This window comes from Equus przewalskii, chromosome 26, assembly GCF_037783145.1.
Source record: "Equus przewalskii isolate Varuska chromosome 26, EquPr2, whole genome shotgun sequence".
NCBI lineage: Eukaryota > Metazoa > Chordata > Mammalia > Perissodactyla > Equidae > Equus > Equus przewalskii.
Genome location: NC_091856.1, coordinates 33,146,943 through 33,171,924, shown reverse-complemented (window position 1 = coordinate 33,171,924; position 24,982 = coordinate 33,146,943). Strand labels below are relative to the sequence as shown.

The 24,982-nt window shown below is 52.1% G+C and overlaps 1 protein-coding gene and 1 long non-coding RNA gene across 5 annotated transcripts in view; one reads left to right on the top strand and one right to left on the bottom strand.

The window, feature by feature from the left end:
* The first annotated feature begins 676 nt into the window (after positions 1-676).
* LOC139079664 (uncharacterized) lies at positions 677-7,681 on the top strand. The gene is made up of 3 exons (XR_011533458.1): positions 677-5,203; positions 6,783-6,941; positions 7,316-7,681. It is a non-coding gene; the product is annotated as an uncharacterized lncRNA (long non-coding RNA).
* A 16,577-nt stretch (positions 7,682-24,258) lies between these two features.
* Positions 24,259-24,982, bottom strand: part of ASS1 (argininosuccinate synthase 1) — a 53,957-nt gene continuing 53,233 nt past the window's right edge. For all 4 annotated transcript variants that reach the window (XR_011533680.1, XR_011533679.1, XM_070596961.1 and 1 more), the window contains one exon: positions 24,259-24,548. Coding sequence is in view for 2 of the 4 variants with exons in the window: in XM_070596961.1 (XP_070453062.1) it covers positions 24,503-24,548 (46 nt within the window). In the remaining 2 variants the exon portion in view is untranslated. The remainder of the gene's footprint in view (positions 24,549-24,982) is intronic.

Sequence of the window (24,982 nt, the reverse complement as noted above, 5' to 3'; positions counted from 1 at the left end):
GCTTAACCTGCTCTGATTCCTGAGACTGGGTCCGGGGGCTCTGCTATGGGCTTGAGTAGCCCTCACGCTTCAGACTGGGAACACCTGAGGGTGGGGGAGGGCCTGGGCTCACCGGCTCCAAGACCCACACAGGTACCCCCCATGGAATTCTCACAGTGCCTGATGAGGGCAGGCACGGTGACTATCTTGTTCCCTCCTGAGGAGAGTACTGTTCAGAGAGGCTGAGGCCGCACGTCACACAGCCAGTCTGCAGCAGAGCCAGAATTTGAACCCGAGTCTGTCCAAGGCTCCTGGAGCGCTACAGCAAGCAGCCTTTGGGAACTGAATGAGACCTTAGAAGTCACAGTCCAAACCGCTCAAGGGATGTACCGGGAAACTAACGCCTAGAGACAGGCAGTGGCCCGCCGGTGTCCCACGGCAAGTTGGCGGGGAGCTGGCAGAGAATCCTGCCCTCCTGGCCCTAGGCCTGCTTTCTTCTCCGCCCCCAGCACCGCGAGCGCTCCTGGCAGGAGCCTCCGGGAGCAGAGGCAGGGGAGGGACCCTTCTCGGGAGCTGGGCTCTGGCTGGGAGCAGAGGGGCTCCTCCCAGAGAGCCCCTCCCTCCCCTCCCCCAGCCCTGCCGGCAGCTGCTTAGCACAATTAGCCAACAAGTGGCTGTTTTGTGGAGTTACTGCTGATGTGTTTTAAGTGGCTCTCTGAGTGGGAAATGTTCGTAGGAGAGTCAGGCAGACAAAGGGAGCGAGTGCATTAGGTTTTATTGGTCTGTTTTGCACACATCTGACATCATTCTTTAAAGCAAGTTCTGTTCAGCCCTAGAAGAATGATAAAGAGACAAGGGGGAGAGAGTTCAGCAGACGCAGGCGCTCGCTGGCTCGCACACGCACCATCCAGTCCTCTGAGCGGAGGCATAATGGCTGGAGACGCTGGGGCAAACTGCCCGACAGATGGGGCCCGCCCCGCTCTGAAGGGGAGGCTCGGCTGCAGAGAAGCCTTCAGGTGAAACAGAATCACTGAATCAGCCAAGCATTGTGCGCTGAGAGGGTAATGCGTCTGCCTCTTCCTAATGGCCGACCGGCGCCCGAGAATGAAACCTCTTCTGATCACGCAGACAGTCCAAGGACAAAAGTCACTGAGAGAGACAGCAGAGGGAGTGGGGGCGGGAGGCCCCACCTGGGCTGAGCTCGGACAAAGGCCCTGTCTCCTGGCCACCCTCTTGCCCAGGACTTCTGCTCCGGGTTTGGTAAAAAGTAGTTAGCAAGGAAGGAGCTACCTGTGGAGGGGGTGATGAGGGGGAGAGGCTGGGGAGGGGGCGGGGGTCCTGAGAGCAGGGAGGAGCACAGCAGACAGGCAATGGTGACACAACGGTAGACAGTGGGCATGGTGTGGAGTTAAAACAGCTTTCCTTAGCCTCAATTCAATGCTTCCATCTTTATCAGGCCCCCTTTCTCTCTTGGCCTCAGTTTCTGCTTTTTTAATAAGAGGAGATTTTGTTTAACCCGTTGTCTACCCATCCATCCATCCATCCATCCGCCCACCCACCTTCCCATCTATCCATTCATCCATCCATCTATCCATTCACCCACATATCTATCCATCCATCCATTCATTCATCCATCCATCCATCCACCCACCCACCTGTCTATCCATCCATTCATCCATCCGCCCACCCACCCTCCCATCTATCCATTCATGCATTCACTCATCCATCCATCCATCCATCCATCCGTCCACCTGCCCACCCGCCTATCCATCCATCCATCCACCCACCCACCCACCCACCTATCCATCCATCCAGCCAGCCATACACCCACCCAATTATCCAGCCAGCCAGCTGGACAGTCATTTGTTTAATAAGTTTTTTTTTGGAGAAAGGTTACAGATATTTTATTGAGCTATGCATGCAGATTTGAGTCCCTGAAGTTGACATACACTTTCCTACCACCATTCCTGTGTTCATGGGGAGTCCTCTCCTTGGAAACCTCTGTCTTTTCATCTTTGTTTATTGATATTTGTTCATTTTCAAAGCCCATTTTGCATGCTAGCTCCTGTGTGGCACTTTTCCAGATGTACTCATCTCTATATGCTTTACATATCATTTAATTATTTTTTGAGCCCCAGTTATGGGCTGGACATTCTGCTAGGGGCTGGGAATACTGAGGTGAACAATCAGCTCACGGTTCTCAGGGGACAGTCAGTAATTAAAAATCCCAGCGATGATCATTAACTACAGTCATGACCCCTGCTCTGTGGAGAAGCTGTGCAAAGAGCCCGCAGGGCACCTTAGCGGAGAGTCCAGAGGACTGCCTGGGGGAGGAGGCCCTGTGGGTGGGGTTGCTGAGGGGCAGGGCAGGGATGAGAGGTATGCGGACACTGAGAGCCTCAGGGAGCCAGAGGGGGAAGGACAGGAGATGTCTGGGCAGCAGAAGAGTAGCGAGAAGGTTCTGAGAAGGGATGGAGCCCCGAGAGGCGGGAGGGGACCCAGCGAGAGCCAGAGAGCCCACAGGAGGCTGCGCACAGGGGTGAGACCAGGGTGGGGGCTGGTTCTCCAAGTTGTCATGGTGAACACTGGTGACGACAGAGGCAGGGATGAAGGGGGACAGCCCTTGCCCAGGAGGAACCGGCCGGGGAGGGGACCCAGTCTGGGCTGAGAATCCAGCTGACGGAGGAGAAAGATGCTCTTTTTACCAAAAGCAAGAATTCCATTCAACTCACCAAAGCTTCCTTGCTGCCCCTAGTCCTCACTCCCACCCTGGTCCCTGGTCAGGGCTGGAGGACAGGGAGGGCCTCTGCCCGGGGGAGAATGAGCAAGAAGAATAAGGGACGAACCACGTGTCGCAGGCAGGGTCCCATCGCCCTGTGTAAGGAAGGTTCTCGAAGGTGGGTAAATGCTCTGGGAGGGGCGCCAGGCGCGGGATGGGGCCTCCCGCCGTTCGCTCTACTCAGGATCGCCTTCAAAGAAAGAGAATGCTTTCCCCCTCTTGAGTAACGCATATCTTTTGTTCTTTCTCTTTATAATAGTAACATGGACCTGCTGTAAGAAAAGGCCAAGAAGTACAGAATTCAACAGGCCCAGAATCCTGATCCCTCTTGGCTCCTCCCTTCCTCCCGCCCCCTTCCCGTCCATCATCTAACCCTGTGGATCCACCTTCTGAATCGATCCTGACTGGACACTGGCCACCGCCTCCACCCACTGCCCTGGCCCATGCCCCCATTGTGGATCTTCTGGCCCTGGGCGGTAGTCTCCTAATGGTCTCCAGACTGAACCTCTCCTCACGATCTTTGCTCAGCAGCCATCAGAGACCATGCCAGGGGACGGGCGACCATGACACACCTCAGCCCAAAAGTCTCCGGTGCCTTTCATCTCACTCAGAGCAGAAACCAAAATCTTCTTCTCGGCCCACAAGACTCTGCCCCCCCATCTCTCTTCCCTACCTGTCCTCCTGCCTCTTCTGTCTCCTCTACCCACCCACCTCCCTCCAGCCACACTGGCCTCCTTGAACCCATGACTCCACTCTGGCCTCAGGGCCTTTGCACCTGCTGCTTTGGTCACCCCTCCCCCTCCATATCTGAAAGGGCTATCTCAGGTCCCTCCCCAAGTGTGACCACTTCAGAAAGGCTTCCCTCATTGCCCTGTTTAAAATAACCCCTTCCCAGCCTGAGGTGAGAGGGCAGAAAGGGAGCAAGTGTTTAATGGGCACAGAGTTTCAGTTTAGCAAGTTGAAAAGAGTTCTGGAGACAGACAGTGGTGATGGTTGCACAACAATGTGAATGTACTTCAAGCCATTGAACTGTATGCTTAAAAATACCAAGATGGTAAATTTTATATTATATATATTTATCACAAATAGAAATTAAAAAATTTGGGGCCAGTCCGGTGGCATAGCGGTTAAGTTCATGCCCTCCACTTCACAGCTCGGTGTTCGCAGGTTTGGATCCCGGGTATGGACCTATGCACCACTCATCAAGCCATGCTGTGGTGGCATCTGATATGCAAAAAAAAAAATAGAGGAAGATTGGCACAGACGTTAGCTCATGGCCAATCTTCCTCACTATAAATAAATAAATAAATAAAATAAGACACACTTAAAGAAAACAAAAAATAAAAATAATAAACCATGTATGCAAATACAACAGATGGTGCCACTATGGGTAGAACTCATAGGAGGCACGCGATTCAGCTTCTAACCCACGGGCAGGTGTTGTCATTCTTCAGGACTCTAACAATGAAGCAGGTAGATGGGTTCGATGCTGTTTTCAATCGTTAAGTAACGCAGTGGCTGTAGGAGGGGCGGGCAATTTCAGCATTCACTGCCACGGAGGTAATGATAAGAAAGAAAGGCCCAATGAAAGAAGTAAAAAAACCCAGTCCCTTCTCATCACTTTCTACCTCTTTGCTCTGCTTCATGTTTCTTTTTTTTTTTTAAGATTTTATTTTTTTTCCCCTTCTTCTCCCCAAAGCCCCCCGGTACATAGTTGTGTATTCTTTGTTGTGGGTCCTTCTAGTTGTGGCATGTGGGACGCTGCCTCAGCGTGGCTTGATGAGAGGTGCCATGTCTGCGCCCAAGATTCAAACCAACGAAACCCTGGGCTGCCTGCAGCGGAGCGCGAGAACTTAACTGCTCGGCCATGGGGCCAGCCCCTGCTTCATGTTTCTTACTAGCCGTCATCGTCATCTGACTTTTGATAGCCCTACCTGTTTGTTTCCAGGTCTGTGATCCGCTCCCCGGCCCCCGACTCTAGGCCCCACGGACAAACAAACTCGGTGTGCTCGCCACGGCATCTGCTGAGCCTAGTGGAGTGGAAGTTCACAGAATGGCTGAGGCTACCCCGGACCCGGACCTTTCACCACCTTCCTTTCCCTCCTTCTCCATCCCAGCAATGGGGCTGGTGAAAGGGTGGTTCTCCAGCCTCCTCATTCATTCAGCGCCTGTTTATTAACACCTGCTCTGTTGTTCCTCCCTTTAGGATCAGGGCCGGATCTTATTTCTTTCTGTCCCTTCTGGTTTCCCCCCGGGGCTAACCCAACACTTGGCACCCAGCCCACCAGGACCCACTGGGTGGAGAGTGCCCTGTGCCCCAGCCGAACTCTCTCCCTTTGGTCCCTGTCACCTGGCTGCTGAGATGAGCCTGACTGTGATGGGCTCCAGTTGCCACCATCCAGTGTGGGTGAGCTAAGGAGGGGCGTGCACAATCAGAGCTTGCAGGTAAGAGGTTACAGGTTTTCTTTTTCTGAGGGTAGTTTGTCCAAATGAATGAGGAGTGGTTTTATTTTTTTTCCCCCGGCCCAACTCTGAAAACACAGGAGAGAGTCGAAAACAACAACAAAGTTTGGGCTTCGTTGGAGGGCACCAGCTGGAGCCCACCTGAGAGAGCGGCAAGAGATGTTAGGGAGACGGAGGCCATCGGGGACCCTGCCTGGCCTTCTCCTGGTGAAAACCCACAGGCTAGGGAGCTCAAAGCTGAGGCAGGCGTTGGGCACTGAACCCCATGTAGCCACGCTGATACAGTCTGAAGAGTGGGGAGCAGGGTTTCCTCTTAACATCTCGGCTGAAGGAATGATTTTAGCAAAACAACAGTGAGACCCAGCAATTCCACTCCCGAGTCGTAACACATGAGTGCCTGCGGAAGTAATGGACAAGAAGGCGCACAGGAGTTTTACTCCCGTGTTTCTAGTAAATTTTGATTATACGCTGGACATTGCAATGGTACATTGTAGAGAATCTGGATTCTGTTACCCTCTTAGAAAGACTATTGGTTCTTGCTGGAGCAGACACTTAGTTGCTGGCTGATCCCCTTGGACTTAGGCATGCTTGGATTTGTGCCTTGCTAGAGCAGATCTGTAGAGAGTCCAAGATGTTTTTCAAACCCCTCTAACCTGACAGGACTTGAGCTCCAAATTTTGCTTCCCCTGTGGGACTTATCAGGGCTTGGTTTTAGGCATTGTTAGCGTATGTAGGCTTTCTTCTAGGGCATGGTCCTTATTCCTAAGGGGAGACTCTTCTGATTTCAAAGTTGGATGCTCATGTTGGTAATGAGGTCTCTCCTCTCTGGCTGGACCAGAACTCCAAAGTCCCCAGCACTGCTTGACTTCCAGTATCTCTGTTCCACTCCCCACCCCATAGCAGCTGCTCTCTGGAAAGACCCAAGTGGTCCTCTCGTGAGCACGTGCAGCCTAGATCTGGACCAATGACTTGCTTAGAAACCCACCCCGGGCAGTGCCCTCTTCTTTGGCCCCACGGATTCCAGCTGCATCAGAAGCTCCAATTCTGACCTCTGTCTCCCCAGCTCAGGGGGATGTCTGTGTTCAGCTTGGACCCCAGCTCTCTGATCTGTGGCTGGGAAACTGGCCCCAAGGAGAGAGCTGGGTGACTGTGGGGCTCACCTCCCAGGTTTCTTTCCTCTCAGGAATTATGGTCTTGTGCTGCCTGAAAACACCTGCCCTGTATATTGTGTCCAGTTTTTGGATGTTTATTGGGGAGAGGGCTGGTTGTGGACCCTGAGCCACCACGGCCAGTAACAGATATTTGCTAGCAGCTTTGTTTATTTGCTTCTTAAATACAATTTTTATTTTGTAATAATTTTAGATCTACGTAAAAGTTGCAAGTGCGGTATAGAGAGCTCCTCTATCCCCTTCACCTGGTTTCCCCTAGTTTACATCTGACATGTGACCGTGGCACATTTGTCAGCACCAAGAAGGTCACATTAGTTTAATACTATTAATTAAACTACAGACTTTAATCTGATTTCACCAGGTTTTCCATTAATGTCCTTTTACTGTTCTAGAACCCAATCCAGAATCCCATCTGCTAGCAGCTCTGTTTTAATAGCCAGAAGTGAGAAACAACTCAAATATCCATCAACAGAGAATGGATGAATAAACCGTGGTGCATTTGTGTGGTGAAATACTACACAGCAGTGAAAAGAAACAAGTTACTGATGCAGGTAATGATATGAATAAATCTCATGGACACCATGTGAAGTGACAGGACCCTGATGCCATCAGGCACTATGTGACCTCCGTTCATGGGAAATTCTAATAGATGGTGACAGAGGGCAGAATAGTCATTACCATTTGAGGTAGGCAGACCTGAGGGTGACCCCCCCATAATTCCTACCCACTGGTATTTACACCCTGTATAATCCCCTCCCCTTGACTGTGGGTGGGCCCAGTGATTTGCTTTTAGCCAACAGAATAGGACAAAGGGGCAAGAGTTTGGCAGATGTAGTTAAGGTCCCAAATCAGTTTGATTTTGAGTTCATCCAAAGGGTGGGCCAGACTTAATCAAGTGAAAGCCTTAAAAAGAGACTCTTTCCAGCTGGCTTGAAGAAGCAAGCTCCTGGAGTGTGAACTGCCCCTGAGAAGGCCAAGTGGCAAAATCAGTCCCCGGCTGACAGCTAGCAAGAAAACAGGGACCTCAGTCCTACGACTGAAAGGAAGTGAATTCTGCCAACAACCCGGAGCTCATGGAAGACAGCCCCGAGCTCCAGAAAGGGACGCAGCCCTACTGACGCCTTGACTGCAGCCTCAGGAGACCCTGAGCAGAGGACCCCCTAGGCTGTGTCCAGACCCCAGACTCATGGAAACTGGGAGATCGGAATGGGTGTTGTCCAAGCTGCCATGTTTGTGGCCATTTGTCAGGCAGCGGTGGGTGACTGATGCACCACTGGAGGGGGAGTGACTGGCAGGGGGGTAAGGGGGTTCCTGGGGTGCTGGAAATGTTCTATATCTGGATTGGGGAGTGGTTATGCGGGTGCATTAAGTAATAGAAATTCCTCAAGCAGTATACTTAAGATTTGTGCTGCTTACTGTCTGTAACTTATACCTAGATTTTAAAAAACTCCAGTGGAAAGCACGATGGACACCCAGCCCTGGTTTTCCATCCCAGCCTCCCTCCCTCCCCACCCCCCACCTTCTCTTATCCATCCAGGCACTGGGCCCACCTCGGCCTCCTTCCAAGGGTCAGACATCCCCTCTCTCCTTCCCCATTATTCGCCATCACTTGTATAAAATCTCACTGACTTGGGCAGCATTTAGAGCAAAGGCAGCAGCTTTTGAAAGGCACTTTTCAAGTGACTGTCCTTCCAAAATATGAATCGGAGCGTGCTACTCCCTGTCCAGAATCCTCCAGTGACCCAAGATCCTGCGGGACTAGGGTCCTGCCCCACCCACCACCTGTCTGGGGCCACCCCTGTCCCAGCCCCCGGCTTCCCTCTGCTTCTTTCGTGTGGGATTCTTTTCTTTTTCTTTAAAAGAGTTGCCATGTGCTGTTGGGGCCAGCCCAGTGGCATAGTGGTTGGGTTCGTGCACTCTGCTTTGGCAGCCCAGGGTTTCGCCGGTTCGGATACTGGGCGCAGACATGGCACTGCTCATCAGGCCACGCTGAGGAGGTGTCCCACGTGCCACAACTAGAAGGAGCCACGACTAAAATATACAACTATGTACTGGGGGGATTTGGGGAGAAGAAGAAGAAGAAAAAGATTGGCAACAGATGTTAGCTCAGGTGCCAATCTTAAAAAAAAAAATAGAGGAAGATTGCCACAAGTGTTAGCTCAGGGACAATCTTCCTCACCAAAAAAAAAAAGAGTTAAAAAAATAAATTAGTAAAAAAGTTGCCATGTGCTGTTCCGAAGTTACTTCAAATACTTTTTGGAGCAGGCAGAGTGCCCTCCCTCCCTCGCTCCCCTGCCTCCCTCCCTTCTTTGTCCATCTCTAGGCTCTTCTCTTCGGGTACAGATCTTAAAGTGTGCATGCGTGCACACACAGCCTTCTCCTCATTTAACTCCGGGGGTCTTGGGTTCCAGCACTTCTCACACCTTAACTCGCATGTGAATTGGCTGGGGACCTCGTTAAAACGCAGAATCTGATGGGTGGGTCTGGGGAAACGGGCTCCTGTTCACCTTTCTAGCAAGTTCCCAGGTGGGCCTGCTGCTCCGTGGCCCCCGCTCCGAGCAGGGAGAAGGCAGAACCTTGTGCTCTTCCTGCTCGCGCAGGCTGGACAGTGGGGGGTAAGGCACGTCATGTGAGGACCCAGGAAGATTTGGACTCAGGGCCCCTGGCTCTCGGTAACCCTGCTCCCCAAATAAAGGCCGCTGTGCTTTCTGGGGAGCGAGGGGTCTGAGCGTGAGGGACTCGTGCCTCCGGCCTCTGCCTTCCGTGGGATGTCGCAGCTGAGCCAGAAGGCCGTCCTGAAGGCCTGGTCTCTGCCACGCATGGGGTCAAAGTTGGGGGCTCTGGCCTGGCATGGGCTGGGTCCCCTGTCATCCGGCTCGAAGGCTCTAGGAGAGAGAGGCTTGGCCTTTTGAGGTGCCAGTGGTGCCCCAAATACCACAACTGCCGCCTTTGCCCACAGAAGGCGGAAGAGCTGAGGGAACCGGAGACTTCCTTGAACTTGCTCTGTGACCTTGAGGAGTTCCCCCCGAGCCTCAGTTTCCCCATCTGAAACCTAGGCAGCTGGAGTCAGTGATCCCGGCTCTTGCAGGCCTGTGTCTGAGACATTTTGGTGGACGGAGGAAAAGCCCAGAGGTGTCCCGAGCCTACGTGTGCACACGGCTCAGCGGCTGTCATGGTGAGGTTCTGGGGAGGGGTCCTTTCTCACTGTCCTCACTCACTCACGTGGGGCTGTTTCTCACAGTACCATCGATCCAACTAAACCAGGGAGCTGAGGCCCTCTCCTCCTGAGGTCAGGGGTTGGGCAGCCAGCTGGTAAACCCCCAGGGGCGCTGTTTTAAAGCTCTGCCCTGAGTTTTGGCTCCTCGGGGCCTGGCTCGAGAGCAGCGAGGCAGGGGGGAGTCTGCTGAAGTTTGATACGGCTCTGGGGGCTGGCGGGGCAAAGGGCTCCAGCCAAGGGAGGGACAAACAGATCGATGGGAAACTGCCATGACCTCGTGACCTCAGAGAGGGCTTCAAACCATGTTCTTAACATGCCCTAGTAAATCTGGGGGTCGACCAGCCTCCCCTGGGGACAGTGGGGACAGGGGCAAGGGGGAGGTGAGGAAGGGGATGTTGGGGGAGTGAGAGGCCGTGATCAAGTGGCCAGATGCCCAGCATCCCCGGGTTTGTCTGCTCTCCTTTGTCATCATATCATGAAGGCACAGTACTTTACAGTTTACACCCTGTCTTTGCTCAGCAGACTCTGAATGGCCCCACCTGACAGTGGGGAGCACTGGGCTCAGACCTGGCCCAGGTGGCCCTGCTTTCTGGTGGCAGAGCTTTCGAGGAGCTGCAAATGGGTCAGCCTGGCTGGGGAATCGAAATCCAAGGGGACCTGAACAGGCGGAGGCAAAGCCCCAGAGGCGGCCGGGGACCAGCCTCATGCCTTCAGGAGGGTTTCAGCTCAGGGTGGGGAGGGGATGACATGACGCAATTTGTGTTCCAGAAAGCTCTCCACGTTGTCATTGTGGAGGACAGCTTGCATGGGGCCGGAGGAGAGGCCACTGTGGTGGAGTGTGATGAGATGACAAAGCTTGAGCTTCCCTCCCAGCGCCGCTCCCAGCCCCCACCACCTTCCCAGGCATCCACCTCCCGGCTCCTGGAGTCTGACAGACCTGGGTTCGAGTCCCATGTCTGCCCCTGACTTGCTGTGTGGAGGTGGGCAAGTGACTTTGCCTCTCTGAGCCTCAGTTTCCCCGTCCTTCCCTCTGTGAGTGTTAAGGTTTAGCTACACCTGGGGTGGAGCAGTGAGGACGGCGCTATTATCGTCATTTCCCTCCTCTTGGAAGCCTCAGCTCTGGGCGTTGGGGCTTTGCCAGCTGCACCCCTACTCCTGCCAGGTCCCCGGTGCCCAACGCGGATGGGCCAAGGGCACAGAAGCCATGTAGAGCAGGGGGCATCTGCCCCTCTGCCTTCTTGGAGGCACTGACTGTCCCACTGGACCTTGCACAGCCCCCTAGGGTGACGTGCACCCAGAGGCCTCCGGCCCAGGTTCCAGCCCGAGCTTTGCCATGATAGCCCTGCATCCAGGGGTTGCCCCTCTTCTCTCCGGGCCTCAGTCTCCCCGTTTGTACAATGATTGGTGTTTCCCAAAAGCAACAGGCAGCCCTGGTGGCCCACAGACAAATTAGGACTTTGCATGCAGTTCACATTGGACCCCGTGGTGATGAATGTGTTGTCCTTTCAAATCTCTTCCATCCCTTCCTGTCACTTCAGGGACACGCAGATTGTTCTCAATTCGTCTTCAATGCTTGTTTAATACTCGCCAAACTCACTCTTTGTCTCTTATGTTTGAGCATTAAATTTTTAAAAATATTCTGGTAAAATACACATAACACCATCCTAACCATTTTTTTAAAGATTTTATTTTTTCCTTTTTCTCCCCAAAGCCCCCTAGTACATAGTTGTATATTCTTCGTTGTGGGTCCTTCTAGTTGTGGCATGCGGGACGCTGCCTCAGCATGGTTTGATGAGCAGTGCCATGTCCGCGCCCAGGATTCGAACCAACGAAACACTGGGCCACCTGCAGCGGAGTGCGTGAACTTAACCACTCGGCCACGGGGCCAGCCCCCCAGCCTAACCATTTTTAAGTGTACCTTTAGTAGTATTACTCACTTTTTAACAGACAGAGAGCAGAGTCCCTCAAAGGAAAAATAGCAAGTAGATAAAAATGGTAAGTTGGTCTCCGTGGGCTGCAGGGGGATGACTGGGTGTCCCTCCCAATCCTTCCATCGGGGCGCCCACGACCGGGGAGGGAGCTGACGTGGGGCTTTCACACGCGCCCCGCTGCTGGCAGGTAGGCAGGCCCAGCCCAGTGGGGGCATGGCCTTCAGGGCCTTGGATGTTCCCGGGTTCAAATCCTGGCTCTGCCTCTCACCAGCTGGGTGGCTTCAGGCAGGTAGTTTAACCTCTCTGGGCCTTTGCAAACAGGGCTGCCAGCCCCTGCCACAGAGGGTCTTGTGGACTTTAGAGATCCTCCCCAAGGAGGCACTCCACGCACATCTTCGTTGTCACTCTCGTGCTAACCAGGGCTAAGTAGGGGTGACAGAGACCCGGCTGGGGGACACCACGCCACACACCCAGGGAGAGGCTGCCTGGAGAACATCGGCCTTTCTGAATTTTCTTCTTTCTGGTCCTCATTCTCTCCAGTCTGCCCAGTGGTGGCTTAGGGCATAGATCTTCTTGAAGCTCCTTTTCCTTTGGAGAGCTGCCCTCCCTGATCGTTTGTTGCCCCTCTCCCATGCTTCCCAGGGCCAGAGAAAAGGAGTGGGGAGCAGGCCCAGGACATCCAATTACAGGCGACCTGGCGTTACCTGCTTCCTTCCTCCCACAAGGCAGGGGCTGCACAAAGGGCCGTGTCACTCAGCACTGCAATTAAGTGACCAGATTGCAGGGGTGGGGGGCAGGGGTGCCTGTGTAGTCCTCTTGTCTTCCTCTGGGACGGGGCTTTGACCGGCTGCTCCCCCAGGGCACCCTTTTGTCCCCAGCCTCTCTCTGCATCTCTGCGGCCCCAGGAGTCGGGGCTGTGGCTGCTGCCTGGCCCGTGTGCCAGCCCCGGCTGCCGGCTTCCCAGCAATCTGGTCCTGGACACAGATAAAGCCGCCTTTCAGAGCTGCTCACAGACTGCTGCAGGGGCCTGGGGAGGAGTGCTGGGGTCCTCGGAGCTGCCAGACAAAGCCCCCTTGTTGGGAGGGCTCGGCGGGAGCAGGGACCCCTCTCCCTGGTGAGACCCTTGCCCTCAGGGGCTCTGCAGGGTGCATGGGGCCAGCTGCTCCCAGGAGCAAGGCCATTGGCCTCAATGAGCCCTGGGCACAGGAGGGCAGAGAGAGTGGGGCTGAGGGGCCTGGACCCCTGAGAACAGGACCCCTGGGTTTGGGGGTACCCCAGCTGCTTCTTGGTCAGCCTCTTCTCAACCACGAGACACCTGTCGATTCCTGATGCTTTTAGAATAAACCCAAGGCCACGAGGCCCTAGGAGACATGGTGGCACTCACCTCCTCAGGCCCCCACCCTCTCTCTCTCTCCCCCTTGAGCCCACTCAACCCTTTTGGCTCCTGGAACTTTAGGTCTTAATCATGCTGTTCCCTCTGCCTGGAACGCCCTTTCATGTACTTTTCACGTGGTGGCCCCCGGCTCACCCTCCTAGGAGAGTCCTCCTTTGCCCCCCGTCCCCCCGGCCACATATCCCGTTGACGCCTCACAGCGGCCGCTCTGGTACTTTCAGAGCCTGTGTGTTTCCTTCGCCTTGTGTCTTCAGCGCCTGGCACAGTGCTGAGTGCCCAGGACACGTGCCATAAATACCTGTCGAATGAAGGAGGTGTCCCTGCTCCCGAGGGGGAGTCACAGAGCCAGCACAAGGAGTGCCTGAAGCCCACGTGTTTTTGTCCAAAGCTTTTCTAGGGCCTCATAATCTCTCACCCACAGCTGCAGAGTGTCCCCCTTGGGCCACTCCCACCCTGAGAAAGGGGGAGGGGCCCTGTACCCCACCTCTTGCATCACTACCCCCCTCCATCCTCTGAGCGGTGCCAAAGGGCTGGCGGCTGCCTCAGTGGGAGCCACAGCGCAGCACATCTGTCTTCATGATCGGGGCCTGGCAGGGGCAGGGCGAGGCCCGGGGGAAGACCGGTGAAGACAAAGAGGGGGTGGGAGCAGGGCCTGTGCCTGCGTAACACGGACATAAATAAATGATCGTGCCAGGGATAAACAGCCTGTGAGGGGGGCAGGGGGCAGAGTCCACACAGCAGTTTCTCAAACCTCAGGCTGGGGTGGGGTCAGCCCGGGTCCCAGATGGAAAGGCCTCCTGTTTCACAGCCGCTTCATTACCGTCTTAACCGAGTGGCCGGCTAGGTCCCTGTGAGCCCGTGGGGGGTGGCTAATGTCATGATTAGTCACCATTGGTGCCTGCCCTCACCCCAGTGTCAGGGAGTGGGGGAGGGGCTGGCAGAATGGTGACAACTAGTCATAACAGCACAATAGTTGTCTTCGTGGCACCGTTCTTGGGTACCCACCCTGTTTTAAGCTCTACGCACACAATGTGCTCCTGAGGACGGCCCCAGAACAGAAGCTCTATCGTTGGGCCCATTTTACAGGTGGGAAAAACTGAGACTCAGAGATGAAGGGATGGGCTTCAAATCCACGTCCGCCTGAGTTCTAACTGCCTTGCTGCCGCTGTGCCGACCAGTGTTGCTGGGGCTCTGCAGGGAGCCCTCGCAGGCCCTGGCAGCTCTGGCCGTCTCCCCCAGGGAGGCCGGTGAATGTGGCCAGTGTGGGCCGAGCCTGCACGCTCCTGGTGAAACGTGCAGGTGCTCAGCCCCGCCCAGATCCTCCACAGACGGGATGGGTGACAGGAACCATCGTGGAGCCCATTTATCAGGCCTCCGAGCTGGTGGATGCAATCAGCCTCCATCCCTCCGGCCCAGCAGTTTTCCAGTTTCTGCGGACATCTTTTACCCAGGTAGCTTCTTAAACAGCTAAACTTCCAGGCCCAGACTCAGAGAAGCCCGACTCAGGACCCGCCTATTTATCAAGAAACATCCCACTCCTGGGGCAAACACAGCTCGGCCATCTCCAGGTCACACAGGAAACCAGCCCGAGGCCTTTCGGACCGGTCTGCCTGGGCTGGTCCCGAACCCTGACAGGTGGGCTGCACCCACGTCTGAAATTCGATGGCTTGTCCTCACCGAGCCCTCCAGGCTGTCACCAGCAGGGACCCCTGGAGCTTCATGAGGAGAACGCTGGAGGGGCTTTCACAGCCTCACAAGCTGTACAAGAAAGGGAACCTAGAGGCTGTTAAATCTAAGCCCTTTCTTTGACGTTTGGGGAAACTAAGGGACCCGCCTAAGGTCACATAGCAAGTCAGTAGTAGAGTCAGTCCCGGGACTTCGCTGCGGGGGCCACAGGTGTGTGGGATCCCACCTCTAGAGGGTCAGTCCTCACAGCCAAGTTCTCGGAGGCATACACGAAGCCATTAAAATAAAAGGCTTTGTGTTCATGCGTCAATGTGTCCCAGGGCCTGGCGTATAGCAGCTGCTCAGTTAATATTTTCTAAATGTGCATGCAGCGTCACCCACAGCAGTGGGCAAGACAGACACAGCCCTTGCTGTCATGGGGCTGGCAGCCCGTCAGGCCTCCCTGGCCTGTGAGCCAGGGTGAGGAGGATCAGCAGGGGCCCCCCTTCTCCAGGGGAGGAGGCCGATTCTCCTCCTCCTCGCCCCACTGTGCCAAGACCTCAGTTTTACTGATCCAAGTTCAGGCAGGTGATGAAACGAGTGAAGCTGGCTGAGTGTGAGACATTAGGGAGTGGTAGGGACTGTGGCCAACATCAGTGGCATTTAAATTCCAGGTATTTTTTTTTTTTCAAGAAGCATTGAGCCAGCCAATAGAAAACCTGACATACCTAAGGGCCGAGTATGGCCCATGGCCACAGGTTTGCCGTAGCCAGCATCCTGTGTACTACTGGACAAGGAGTCTGGAGACCAGAATTTAGCTCTATCCTCTTCTAAGTGTGTGGCCTTGAGCAAATCACTGGTTTCAGTCTCCCCATCTGTGCTTGGAAGGACGGGATTGGGGTCACCTCGGAGGCTTTGTGCCGGGAAGCTGCCGGGAAACCAGAACGGAAACCAGCATGCAATGAGGCTGCTGTGGCTTTAAAAGAGCCTGGGCAGCCGGGAGCCGTGGCCACCTGCGGAGCCCTCCACAGCTGGGAAGATTAGTCTCTTCCACTAGACAACACCCATTACCATGTTCCAATAGCCATCACTTCCGCTAGGAGAGCGGCAGATGAGATATCGATTGCGCTGACCCCAGGCGAGCCCTTTCCCCAGCCTGAGAGGCGTGCAGATCAGCTCCACGCCCGCCCGCAGCCTCCTCCCGCAGCCCCGGCACCTCGGGGTCCAGGCTAAGCGGACAGCCGCCCCACCAGGTGGGCCAGTTTGGGCTGGCCAGGCCTGGGCTCTGCACCTTCATTGCATATACTTGATGCTTTCCAGAAGGGCAGCCGGGGAGAGGGGCGTCTGATGTGAGCAAAATGGGAAAGTGGGAAAGGAGGGTCTGCGTAGAGCCTGGAGAGACGACGTCTGGCCGGGGGGTGGGGAGTGGGAGAAGCGGGAGGCGAGGCTGCAGTGGGAGAAGGACAGCCTGATGTTTTAGCATTTGGGTGGGCGGTGCAAGCTTTGGTGCAGGAGGTGACAAGGTCTTAACTCCACCTTTACCCCCTGAAACTTTGGCCCCTGCCCCAGGCAGCCGGGCCTGCTGGCAGCTCCTAAGGTCTGCTCCTTCTCCCTCCATGCAGGCCCCAGAGCACTTGAAAAGGAGAGGGGACACCCAGACCTGGGCCCTGTGGGCAGCTCTGGCTCAGCAGAGGCTGTGTCTGCTCCCCACGCCCACCCCACCACCCCACCTCCACCGTGGCGTGGGGCTGGACACCTTGCCCATATGTGAGCAGGAACATCTTAGCAGAAGTCAGCCGAGCGCGAGGGAGCAGAGGCAGGCGCAGCCTCCTTCACTCACGCCCTCACTCACTCATTCAGGGAATCCTGCAGAACAGGGCCAGGCAGGGCCCAGAGCTCTCCTCAGACCGGCAAGTGGCCCTCGGTGGTCCCTGCTGTCAGTGCCGTGGTGGGGGCAGCCCAGGTGGCTTTGAGCTTCCTCCGCTTTCTTGTTGCCCATCATGCCCCCATATAGTTTTGAAAAGAAGGGAGTCATTCTCCTTTTCTTAACCCTATAATTTCAAACAGTCCCACCACGGCACCAGGGAAACTTCTGGGGCACTAGAATGTTCTGTATCTTCATCTGAGTGGTGGTTATGCAGGTGGACACAGGGAAAAATTCATCGAGCCACCACCTGAGATTTATGCACTTTACTGTGTGTGTGTGTATGTGTATATGCACATGTATGTGTGTATACATGTGAATATGTATGTTTGTGTGTTCTATTTTGTGCCGCAACAAAAACCAACCCCGTCTCCTGCCTTCAAATAGGAATGTTCTGCTTCTTCCAGGAGGCAGGAGGGTCTTGGACGGCGGGGCCGTGCTGGCTTCAGGGCCAGCTGGTCTCCTCCTCGTTTCCCCGGCCCCAGAAGGTGAATGGTGCCTGGGGTCCTTGCTTGGCTTGTCCTGCTGACGCCCAGGCTCCCTGCACCTGACTTCTGGAGACGCCCCACACATAAGAAACCTTCCATCGGCCAGCCAGGAGCAGGGGGAAGGGGGGGTGGATTTAGAAACAACAATAAAATGATAACCAAGACGAGATGGGAGAATTCATTTGACACAATTTCATTGAGAACCTCTTGTCTGCTAAGCCCTGTGCTGAGTGCCAGGTGATAACGGCAGCAGACACAGTGGACACGGTCACTGCTCTCGGGTGCCTGCAGTCTACAAGATGGATGGAACCCATCCCAGGAATGTCTAGGGCTGGGCATTTAGGGGAAGCTGGAGGAAGTGGTCCTCAACCACAAAGGCCGAGCAAGTGGCCCTTGTCACAGCCCTGGGTTCATCAGCTCAGCAGCAGCAGCTATCGATAAAGAAAATGAACCCAACTGCTAAATTGTGACCTTATAACAAAAAGTTGAATTGTCACACAGGCCAAATTCACATCTAGGGAGTGCCTGTTGCCTTGTAGGCATGTTGCACGGGCTGACAAACCGTGGTCGGAAGCCGGAAGCCCTGAGACTCATGGTCACTGTATAATAAAATGCTTCTGTGGGTGGGCACTATGATTATCCTGGTTTTATAGCTGATGACACAAAAATACTTCCCAGGTCACAGCTACCAAGTGTCAGAGGCAAGATTCGAACCCAGGTCTGCACAGCCTCACCTGCAAAATGAGATTCTCCTTGCCCTCTCTTCCCTCACCATGGTGGTTGTGAGGCTCCCACGGTGAGAAGGAGAAGGAAGTTTCCTTCCGAACTGTCCACCCAGGGCACACGTGCAGGGCAGTTTTTCTTTGCCTTGACCGGCTTCCGGGATGCTGCGCTGTGTCTCTCGTGGAGCAATGACTGAGACCAGGCTCTGTTGCTGACGGCCCACCGTGTGCCTCAGTGGATCCTCCAGTATCCCTGGGAGGAAGGGCCCCTTATGATCCCATCCTGCAGGTGGAGAAACTGAGGCTCAGGGGGGTGAAGTCCTTGCCCCAGTTCTCACAGTGATGGGGAAGTAGCCAGGATTTGGTGCAGGTGGCCCCAGTCTGGTCCCCGAGCTGGGGCTTCCCCTGCACCCACCTGCTCACCACAGCCACCTTGTGAGACTCCTGCTCCGCTCTGGCCAGAGGCGTCCCTCGCCCTTCCCAGAGGCTCGCTCCAGCCCAGCGCTTCCCTAGCCCACACTCTTCTCAGTCCTTTCTTCAACACTGGCCATCCCTCCCCCAACCCCAATACATTAAAAGAATTTATTTATTTTTAACATTTTAATCAAGATATAATTTATATCTCATACAAGATTCACCCTTTTTTTTTTTTTTTTTACTGAGGTCACATTGGCTTATAGCATATACAAATTTCAGGTGTACATCATTATATTTTGACTTGTGCATAGACTGCATCGTGTTCACCATCAAAAGCCTAGTTTCCATCCGTCAGCATACAAATATTCCCCTTTACCCATTTTGCCTTCCCCCGTGCCCCAAGATTCACCCATTTTAAGTATACAATTCAAGTTTGTTATGAAAGCGATCAACAATGTGGGAAATTAATTATGCTGTTATGTTAAATGAAAAAATGAAAGAAATGTGCAGGTACACAACGTAAACAAATTGCATTACACGCATGACTACGTGTATGCATATGCAAAAATGACTAGCAGGAAACATATAAAAATGTTAACCAGAACATTGTGGTTAGAATGTTGGCTTCAGAAGTGAATTTTTTCCTAATTGTCTTCCAAAGTTTCTGTAATTTTCAATATCACTCTGCTAGGACACTCTGGCTGCGTGCGCCCTGGTAAACAATGGTGTGAGATACCAACACCCCCGTCTACGCCCCAATATCTATTTGCATTTCCTGATTGACTTGAGAGCTAAGAACATGCCTAGAGGAAGATCTCCCATGTTGGGAGTGTCCTGATTCAGACGTACCCAGACTTCTGTGGTGGTCTGGGGGCAACTTCATGGAAGCAGTATTTCCAGGGCGTGGGGGGACCTAGGGTCTCCTAAGGACAGAATCTACACTGAGAGAAGGTGGAGTCAGTCCCAGTGAGCTAACTCCTGCAATAGGATCCGATAGCTGGAGGACAAGGTGGTCCTAGCGGCAGCTGGGGGCCGTTGGTTGAAATCATTGCCAACTCAGGGGCCGGCCCGGTGGCACAGTGGTTAAGTGTGCACATTCTGCTTTGGTGTCCTGGGGTTTGCCGGTTCCGATCCTGGGGGCAGACATGGCACCGCCTGGCAAAAGCCATGCTGTGGTAGGCATCCCATGTATAAAGTAGAGGAAGATGGGCATGGATGTGAGCTCAGGGACAGTCTTCCTCAGCAAAAAGAGGAGGATTGGCAGCAGTTAGCTCAGGGCTAATCTTCCTAAAAACAAAAAAAGAAAGCAATCATTGCCAACTCAGACCATTTGGCCACACCTGCATGCCCAGGTGGAGAGGGGCTGTGTATGTCAACAGCTAAGATTCCTGATATGTTGGTGTCTAAGCAGCCCTACTACAGATCCCCTAAGGCAATGGTTTTCTACCCATTTCTCAGTGGAGCCAGGGTCAGCGGTCTTGAGAGCAGGGGCGGTGGCATGTCAATGTTGTGGGCAGTGGCTGGAGTGGAGTGACAGGAGGGACAAGGAGGTGAGTGAGGGCAGGTCCTGGGCTTTGGCATGAGGATTGGATCAGAACAGCTCCTGAGTGCCTAGGCAGCACTCCTTGGGTTTCCAGAGCAGGAGCAGGCCCTGAATCGGGAAGAAGGCAGTGTGTCTTTCTGAAGATCCTCAGCCCTGGCTCCTGAGCTGGGGAAGGCTGGATAGATATTCATTCATTCAACACAGATTTACTGAGCACATATTATGGACCAGGCATGGTTTCAGCATCTGGGACACAGCTGTGAACAAGACAGATCTGGTCTATGGCCACAGGGAGCTCCCTGTCTAGTGGAAGAAACACTCAACAATGCCCAGCATTCAATAAAAATTTATTAGACACACAAAGCAAATCAATGTATACTATGTCAGGTGGTGAGATGTGCCATGGAGGAGAGAAAGGCATGGCAAAGACTATAATAAGTGCCAGGTTTGGGATCTACAACAAGAGAGGCTTGTGGCTATCTAGGGGAACAGGCAGAGCTTGGCCTGTTCCAGCAAGTAAGAGCGGACTGGAGCAGAGTGAGAGGGAGACTGAAGGGAGGTGGTAGGGAGCTGGATCATAAAGGGATTTGTAGGCCGTAGTAAGTATATCAATTATCTGTTGCTGCATAACAAATAAGCCAAACTTAATGCAATAAAACAAAACTTTATTTATTCATTCTCATGAGCCTATAGGTTGTCAGTCTGATGATTCTTCTGCTGGTCTCGCGTGTGATCATTCAGGCAGCTGCTGTCGTCTCATGGTTTGGCTGGAGCTGGAGGTTCCCATGTGGTCTCACTTCTGTCGGGTGGTTGGTGCTGGCTGTAGTAAGGACTTTGGATTCTATGCTGGGTGAGATAAGAGCCATGAAGGGGGTGGGAGGGTATTGGTTCAGCAAGGATGAGAAACTACATGACTTATGTTAAGATATTAAGAGTGATCTCAGGCCAGTGTGGCCTAGTGTTTGGATTATGCTATTGTTTTATTGAAAAAAAAAAATCAACTTCCACTTCTGTCCATGAAGGACTAAGACGGTCTAGAATTATACTCCTACTGTAAGTAACAGAAAATTGAACAAAACACAGGGAACAACTATTTTTGGACACTCAACAACAGACAAACGGACTGTGTAAAAAGGGGTGCCCTATTCTGCCTGGCTTTCTGCCTGGAGGTAACTCCCAAACTGAATGAGAGAATGGAGAGGGGAAACAGAGTCCGGAGATCTTGCTGAGCTGAGAAGACAGATGGGGCTTGGGGAGGCCAAGGCAGCTGAAATTTGTGAGACTGATGACCCGAGAGGAGAGAGCTACTAAGAGAAAGAACTCCAGCCATCTGCATGGGCGTCCAGTTGAGTCTTTGGCAGATGCCAATCTCCTCAAGCACAGAGTGAAATACCGTGAGTCTCCACAGGAACAACTTTCAAGGAAAGAAAATTCCTGGTACTCTCATATAGGACCGGGAGTTGTTCAAGTTTTCTCCAGCTAGAGCAGAGAGACCTTACTGAATACGAGACATTAAATAGAAACCCTAGACAGGCCACACCTTAGAAGTGGAGCTAAATTACCCCTAGAATAAAGCACTGGGCTTGCCCTAAAAGAGCTTAAAAATAAATCCTGAAAGGATCAAACTAATCCACAAGTAACTGAATTATCTCCCAAAAGAAGGCCAATACTCTTCAGGAGAAGACCAGAAAATCCAGCATTCAATGAAGCGAGACTACAATGCTTGGCCTCAAATTTAAAAAATCATGACTTATACAAAGAAGCAGAAAATGTGACCCACAATTAGGTGAAAAAAAATCAGTCAATAGGAGCAGACGAAGCTGGGACAGAGATGATGGAATTAACAGAAAAGAACATGAAAGCAGCATCATGAATATGCTCCATATGCTCAATGATATAAAGGAAAACATAAGCATGATGATGAGACAAATAGGATATAGGAAAACAACCCATGTGGGGATGAAAAAAATCTCTGAAATGAAGAATATAGTTGGTGAGATTAACAACAGATTAGATAGTGCAGAAGAAAAGATCAGTGAACTTGAAGACACAGCAACAGATACTGTACAAAATGAAGCTCCAGGAGAAAACAGACTACAGAAGAAGGAACTGAGCCTCAGTGGCCTTTGGAACAATCAAGAGGTCTACGGTACATATAATTAGAGTGCCAGAAAGGAGAGGGGAGAGACAGATTTGAGGGGAAAAATTGCCAAAAATGTTCTAAATTTGATAAAAATCCACAGGTTCAAGCTCAATGAACCCCAAGTAGAATAAACATAAGAAAACCATAGCAAGGCACATTGTAGTCAGATTGCTGAAAATCAGGAATAGAGAGAAAGTCTTAAAAGTAGACCAAAAAGAGAGAACAAAAAATGATAAGTATTTAGTTACATTGATAAGAAAAAGTGAGGACACAAACTACCAAGGTAAGAAATGAAAGAGGGACATCACCATCAATCCTACAGATACTATTAAGATAATAAGGAAATATTATGAAAAGCTTTATACCAATAAAATTGACTGCCTAAATGAAATGGGTAAATTCCTCAAAAGACACAAATTACCTAAAATTGACCCAAGAGGAAATGGGCAACATGCATAACTACGTACATTAAAGAAACTGAATTTATACTCTAAAAGCAACCCACCAAGAAAATTCCAGGCCCAGATGGCTTCACTGGTGAATTCTCTCAAACATTTATGAAAGAAACATTACCAATTCTACACAAGGATAAATATAAAACGTATTCTTTTTTTGTTTTTAATCTTTTCAAAATGATGCTTGACTATCTAAAGTAAAAATAATAGCAATGTATGATGGGGTTTTGAAGTATACAACAACAAAAGCACAAAGTGAAACGTCCTAAGGTTGCACTGCTGTAAGGTGCTTGTATTATGCATGAGGTGGTGTGATATTAATTGAAGGTATACTGTGGTAAGCTAAAGATATATATTATAACCCTAGAGGAACCACTAAAAAGGCAAAAAGAAGTGCAGCCACGTGTCGCATAGTGGCGTTTTGGTCAATGATGGACTGCATGTACAAAGGTGGCCGACAAGATCAGTGCCACACAGCCCAGGTGTGTAGCAGGCTATACCATCGAGGTTTGTGTAAGTACATTCTGTGATGTGTGTACAACAGCAAAATTGCCTAATGATGCATTTTCCAGAACCTGTCCCCATCGTTAAGTGACACAAGACCGTATAGCTAATAAACCAACTACTAAAAACACTCAAATCCAACAAAAAGCAGGACAATAATTTAGAATGTGGAAAAAAAACCCTATAAACTCAGGAAAAGTCAAGTAAGTTAGAGGGTATCAATATAGTGTTATGTAGTTGTTGAACGTGTTTGAGTTTCCAACGATGTAGGAAACTATTTATGATATGTTAAAAATTTTAAAGCAGGGTACGACACTGCTTTCAAAATTAACCTAAATAACTCTGCAGGGGCCGGCCCGGTAGCGCAGAGGTTAAGTTCACACATTCCGCTTCGGCAGCCCCGGGTTCACAGGTCAGGATCCCGGGTGTGGACATGGCACCGCTTGGCAAGCCATGCTGTGGTAGGCATCCCACATATAAAGTAGAGGAAAGATGGGCATGGATGTGAGCTCAGGGCCAGTCTTCCTCAGCAAAAAGAGGAGGATTGGCAGCAGATGTTAGCTCAGGGCTAATCTTCCTCAAAATAAATAAATAACTAACTCCGCAAAAATATTTCTAAGAGTAGAAAAATATGAGTGAGAAGAATTACACTAAGTATAACCAGTGTTTGCAATGGGGTGATGAGACGGTGGGTGATAGCTATTTCTATAGGATTTCTCCTCCCTCTCTGCTTTTCCAGGCACAGGGGTCCCCCCCAATCCCAAGTTTAACTGTCCTCATTTCTGGCCATTCACCCAGGCCTGGTTCCTGGGAGTGAGCTTCTGATTGGCCGAGCTCCAGTCAGGTGTCCAGCCATGGTCCAATCAGATATGACCAAAGGGGCGGAGTCATCATGCCCACGTGGCTGCTTTGGGTCCTGGTTGTGGAAGAGCAATAAAGGGATCCTTGTAGGCCCGGTGGACATCCCCCAAAGTGCCCCTGTATTCTGTGTCCCCCCTTCTCTCCTCTGTGCTCAGGCGTCTCTTCTTAGCCAGGGTTCTTCCTCTTCCATAATTAAGGCTACTTAAGGCCACAGCTGTGGTGGGAAAGCCTCATGTAACCAGTCATTCCCAGGAGTCCCTCGTGGGCCACGGCAGGACAGCTCCCAAACATGTCACCTAAATCCTCCTTGGTTTCCCTGGCACCTGCCACAGGGCCACAGTTGGTGACAAAACGCCAGGCTGCTGGGCTGGCGCCTGACCAGGTGGGCATTTCTGGATTCGTTTTTTTGCTGGAGGAGAGAGGGGTCGATTCTTCTAGATGAACAGGTTCTCCAGCAAAACGTGGCCTTGGGAGCATTTAAATCAGAAAACACAAAGGTCGGGCTAAGAAAAGCACGATTGACTCACACACACACACACACACACACACACACACTGTCGCACGCACTCTTACCCCATCTCCGCAGAAATAAAGAAACAAAAGACTAATGTATCTTTTTTTTAATTGTCATTTCCCGGCTCCCCACTGCAGCTGCCCCCCACCCTTCCCTTCGCTGACCACTTTTACAGGCTACAGGGGACCAGGGAACAAAGGTGGGGCCTGGCACCCCCACTCCACTGCCAGCCCCGGAGAACAAGTCACAACTACCAATTATCACAACAATTAGCGCCCGTGCTCGGGAGATGGGCAGAGTGAGGAAAGCGGCCCAGCTCCTCATTGTCAGCTGGTCTATTTGGTGGTGACCTTGCTCTGGAGACGATGATACTCCTTCAGCCTGTAAACCAGATTCAAAACAAAGAAAAATGTAAATTAACAATAACAACGTGCACTCCCTTCAATTAATTCAGGCAGAGCTGGGGCGGAAGGGGCAGCTGTTTGTTAAGATGCGTGTGAAGTTGTCTTTTTTCTCTCCTCTGTTCCCTCTCCTGCCCTGGGCCTTCCTGCCCTCCAATCGGGATAATGTAATTAATTTATTTTAGGGGGAAAACATCGCTTGTCATTGTTGAAGACAAAGCGTTTAACGGGCAATGGGAGAAGTGAAGAGGCCTTGATGAAAACCCGGTGTGTTCACATTCAGAGCCATTTAAAAGAGTTTATAGAGTCATAAAATTCAAACAGAGGACCAAGGAGGCTGGGAGGTGGAGGCGAGCGCCCAGGGTGGTCGGGCTGGATTCGATGTCTCTCCCAGTCTTGGCTCCAAGGACAGGA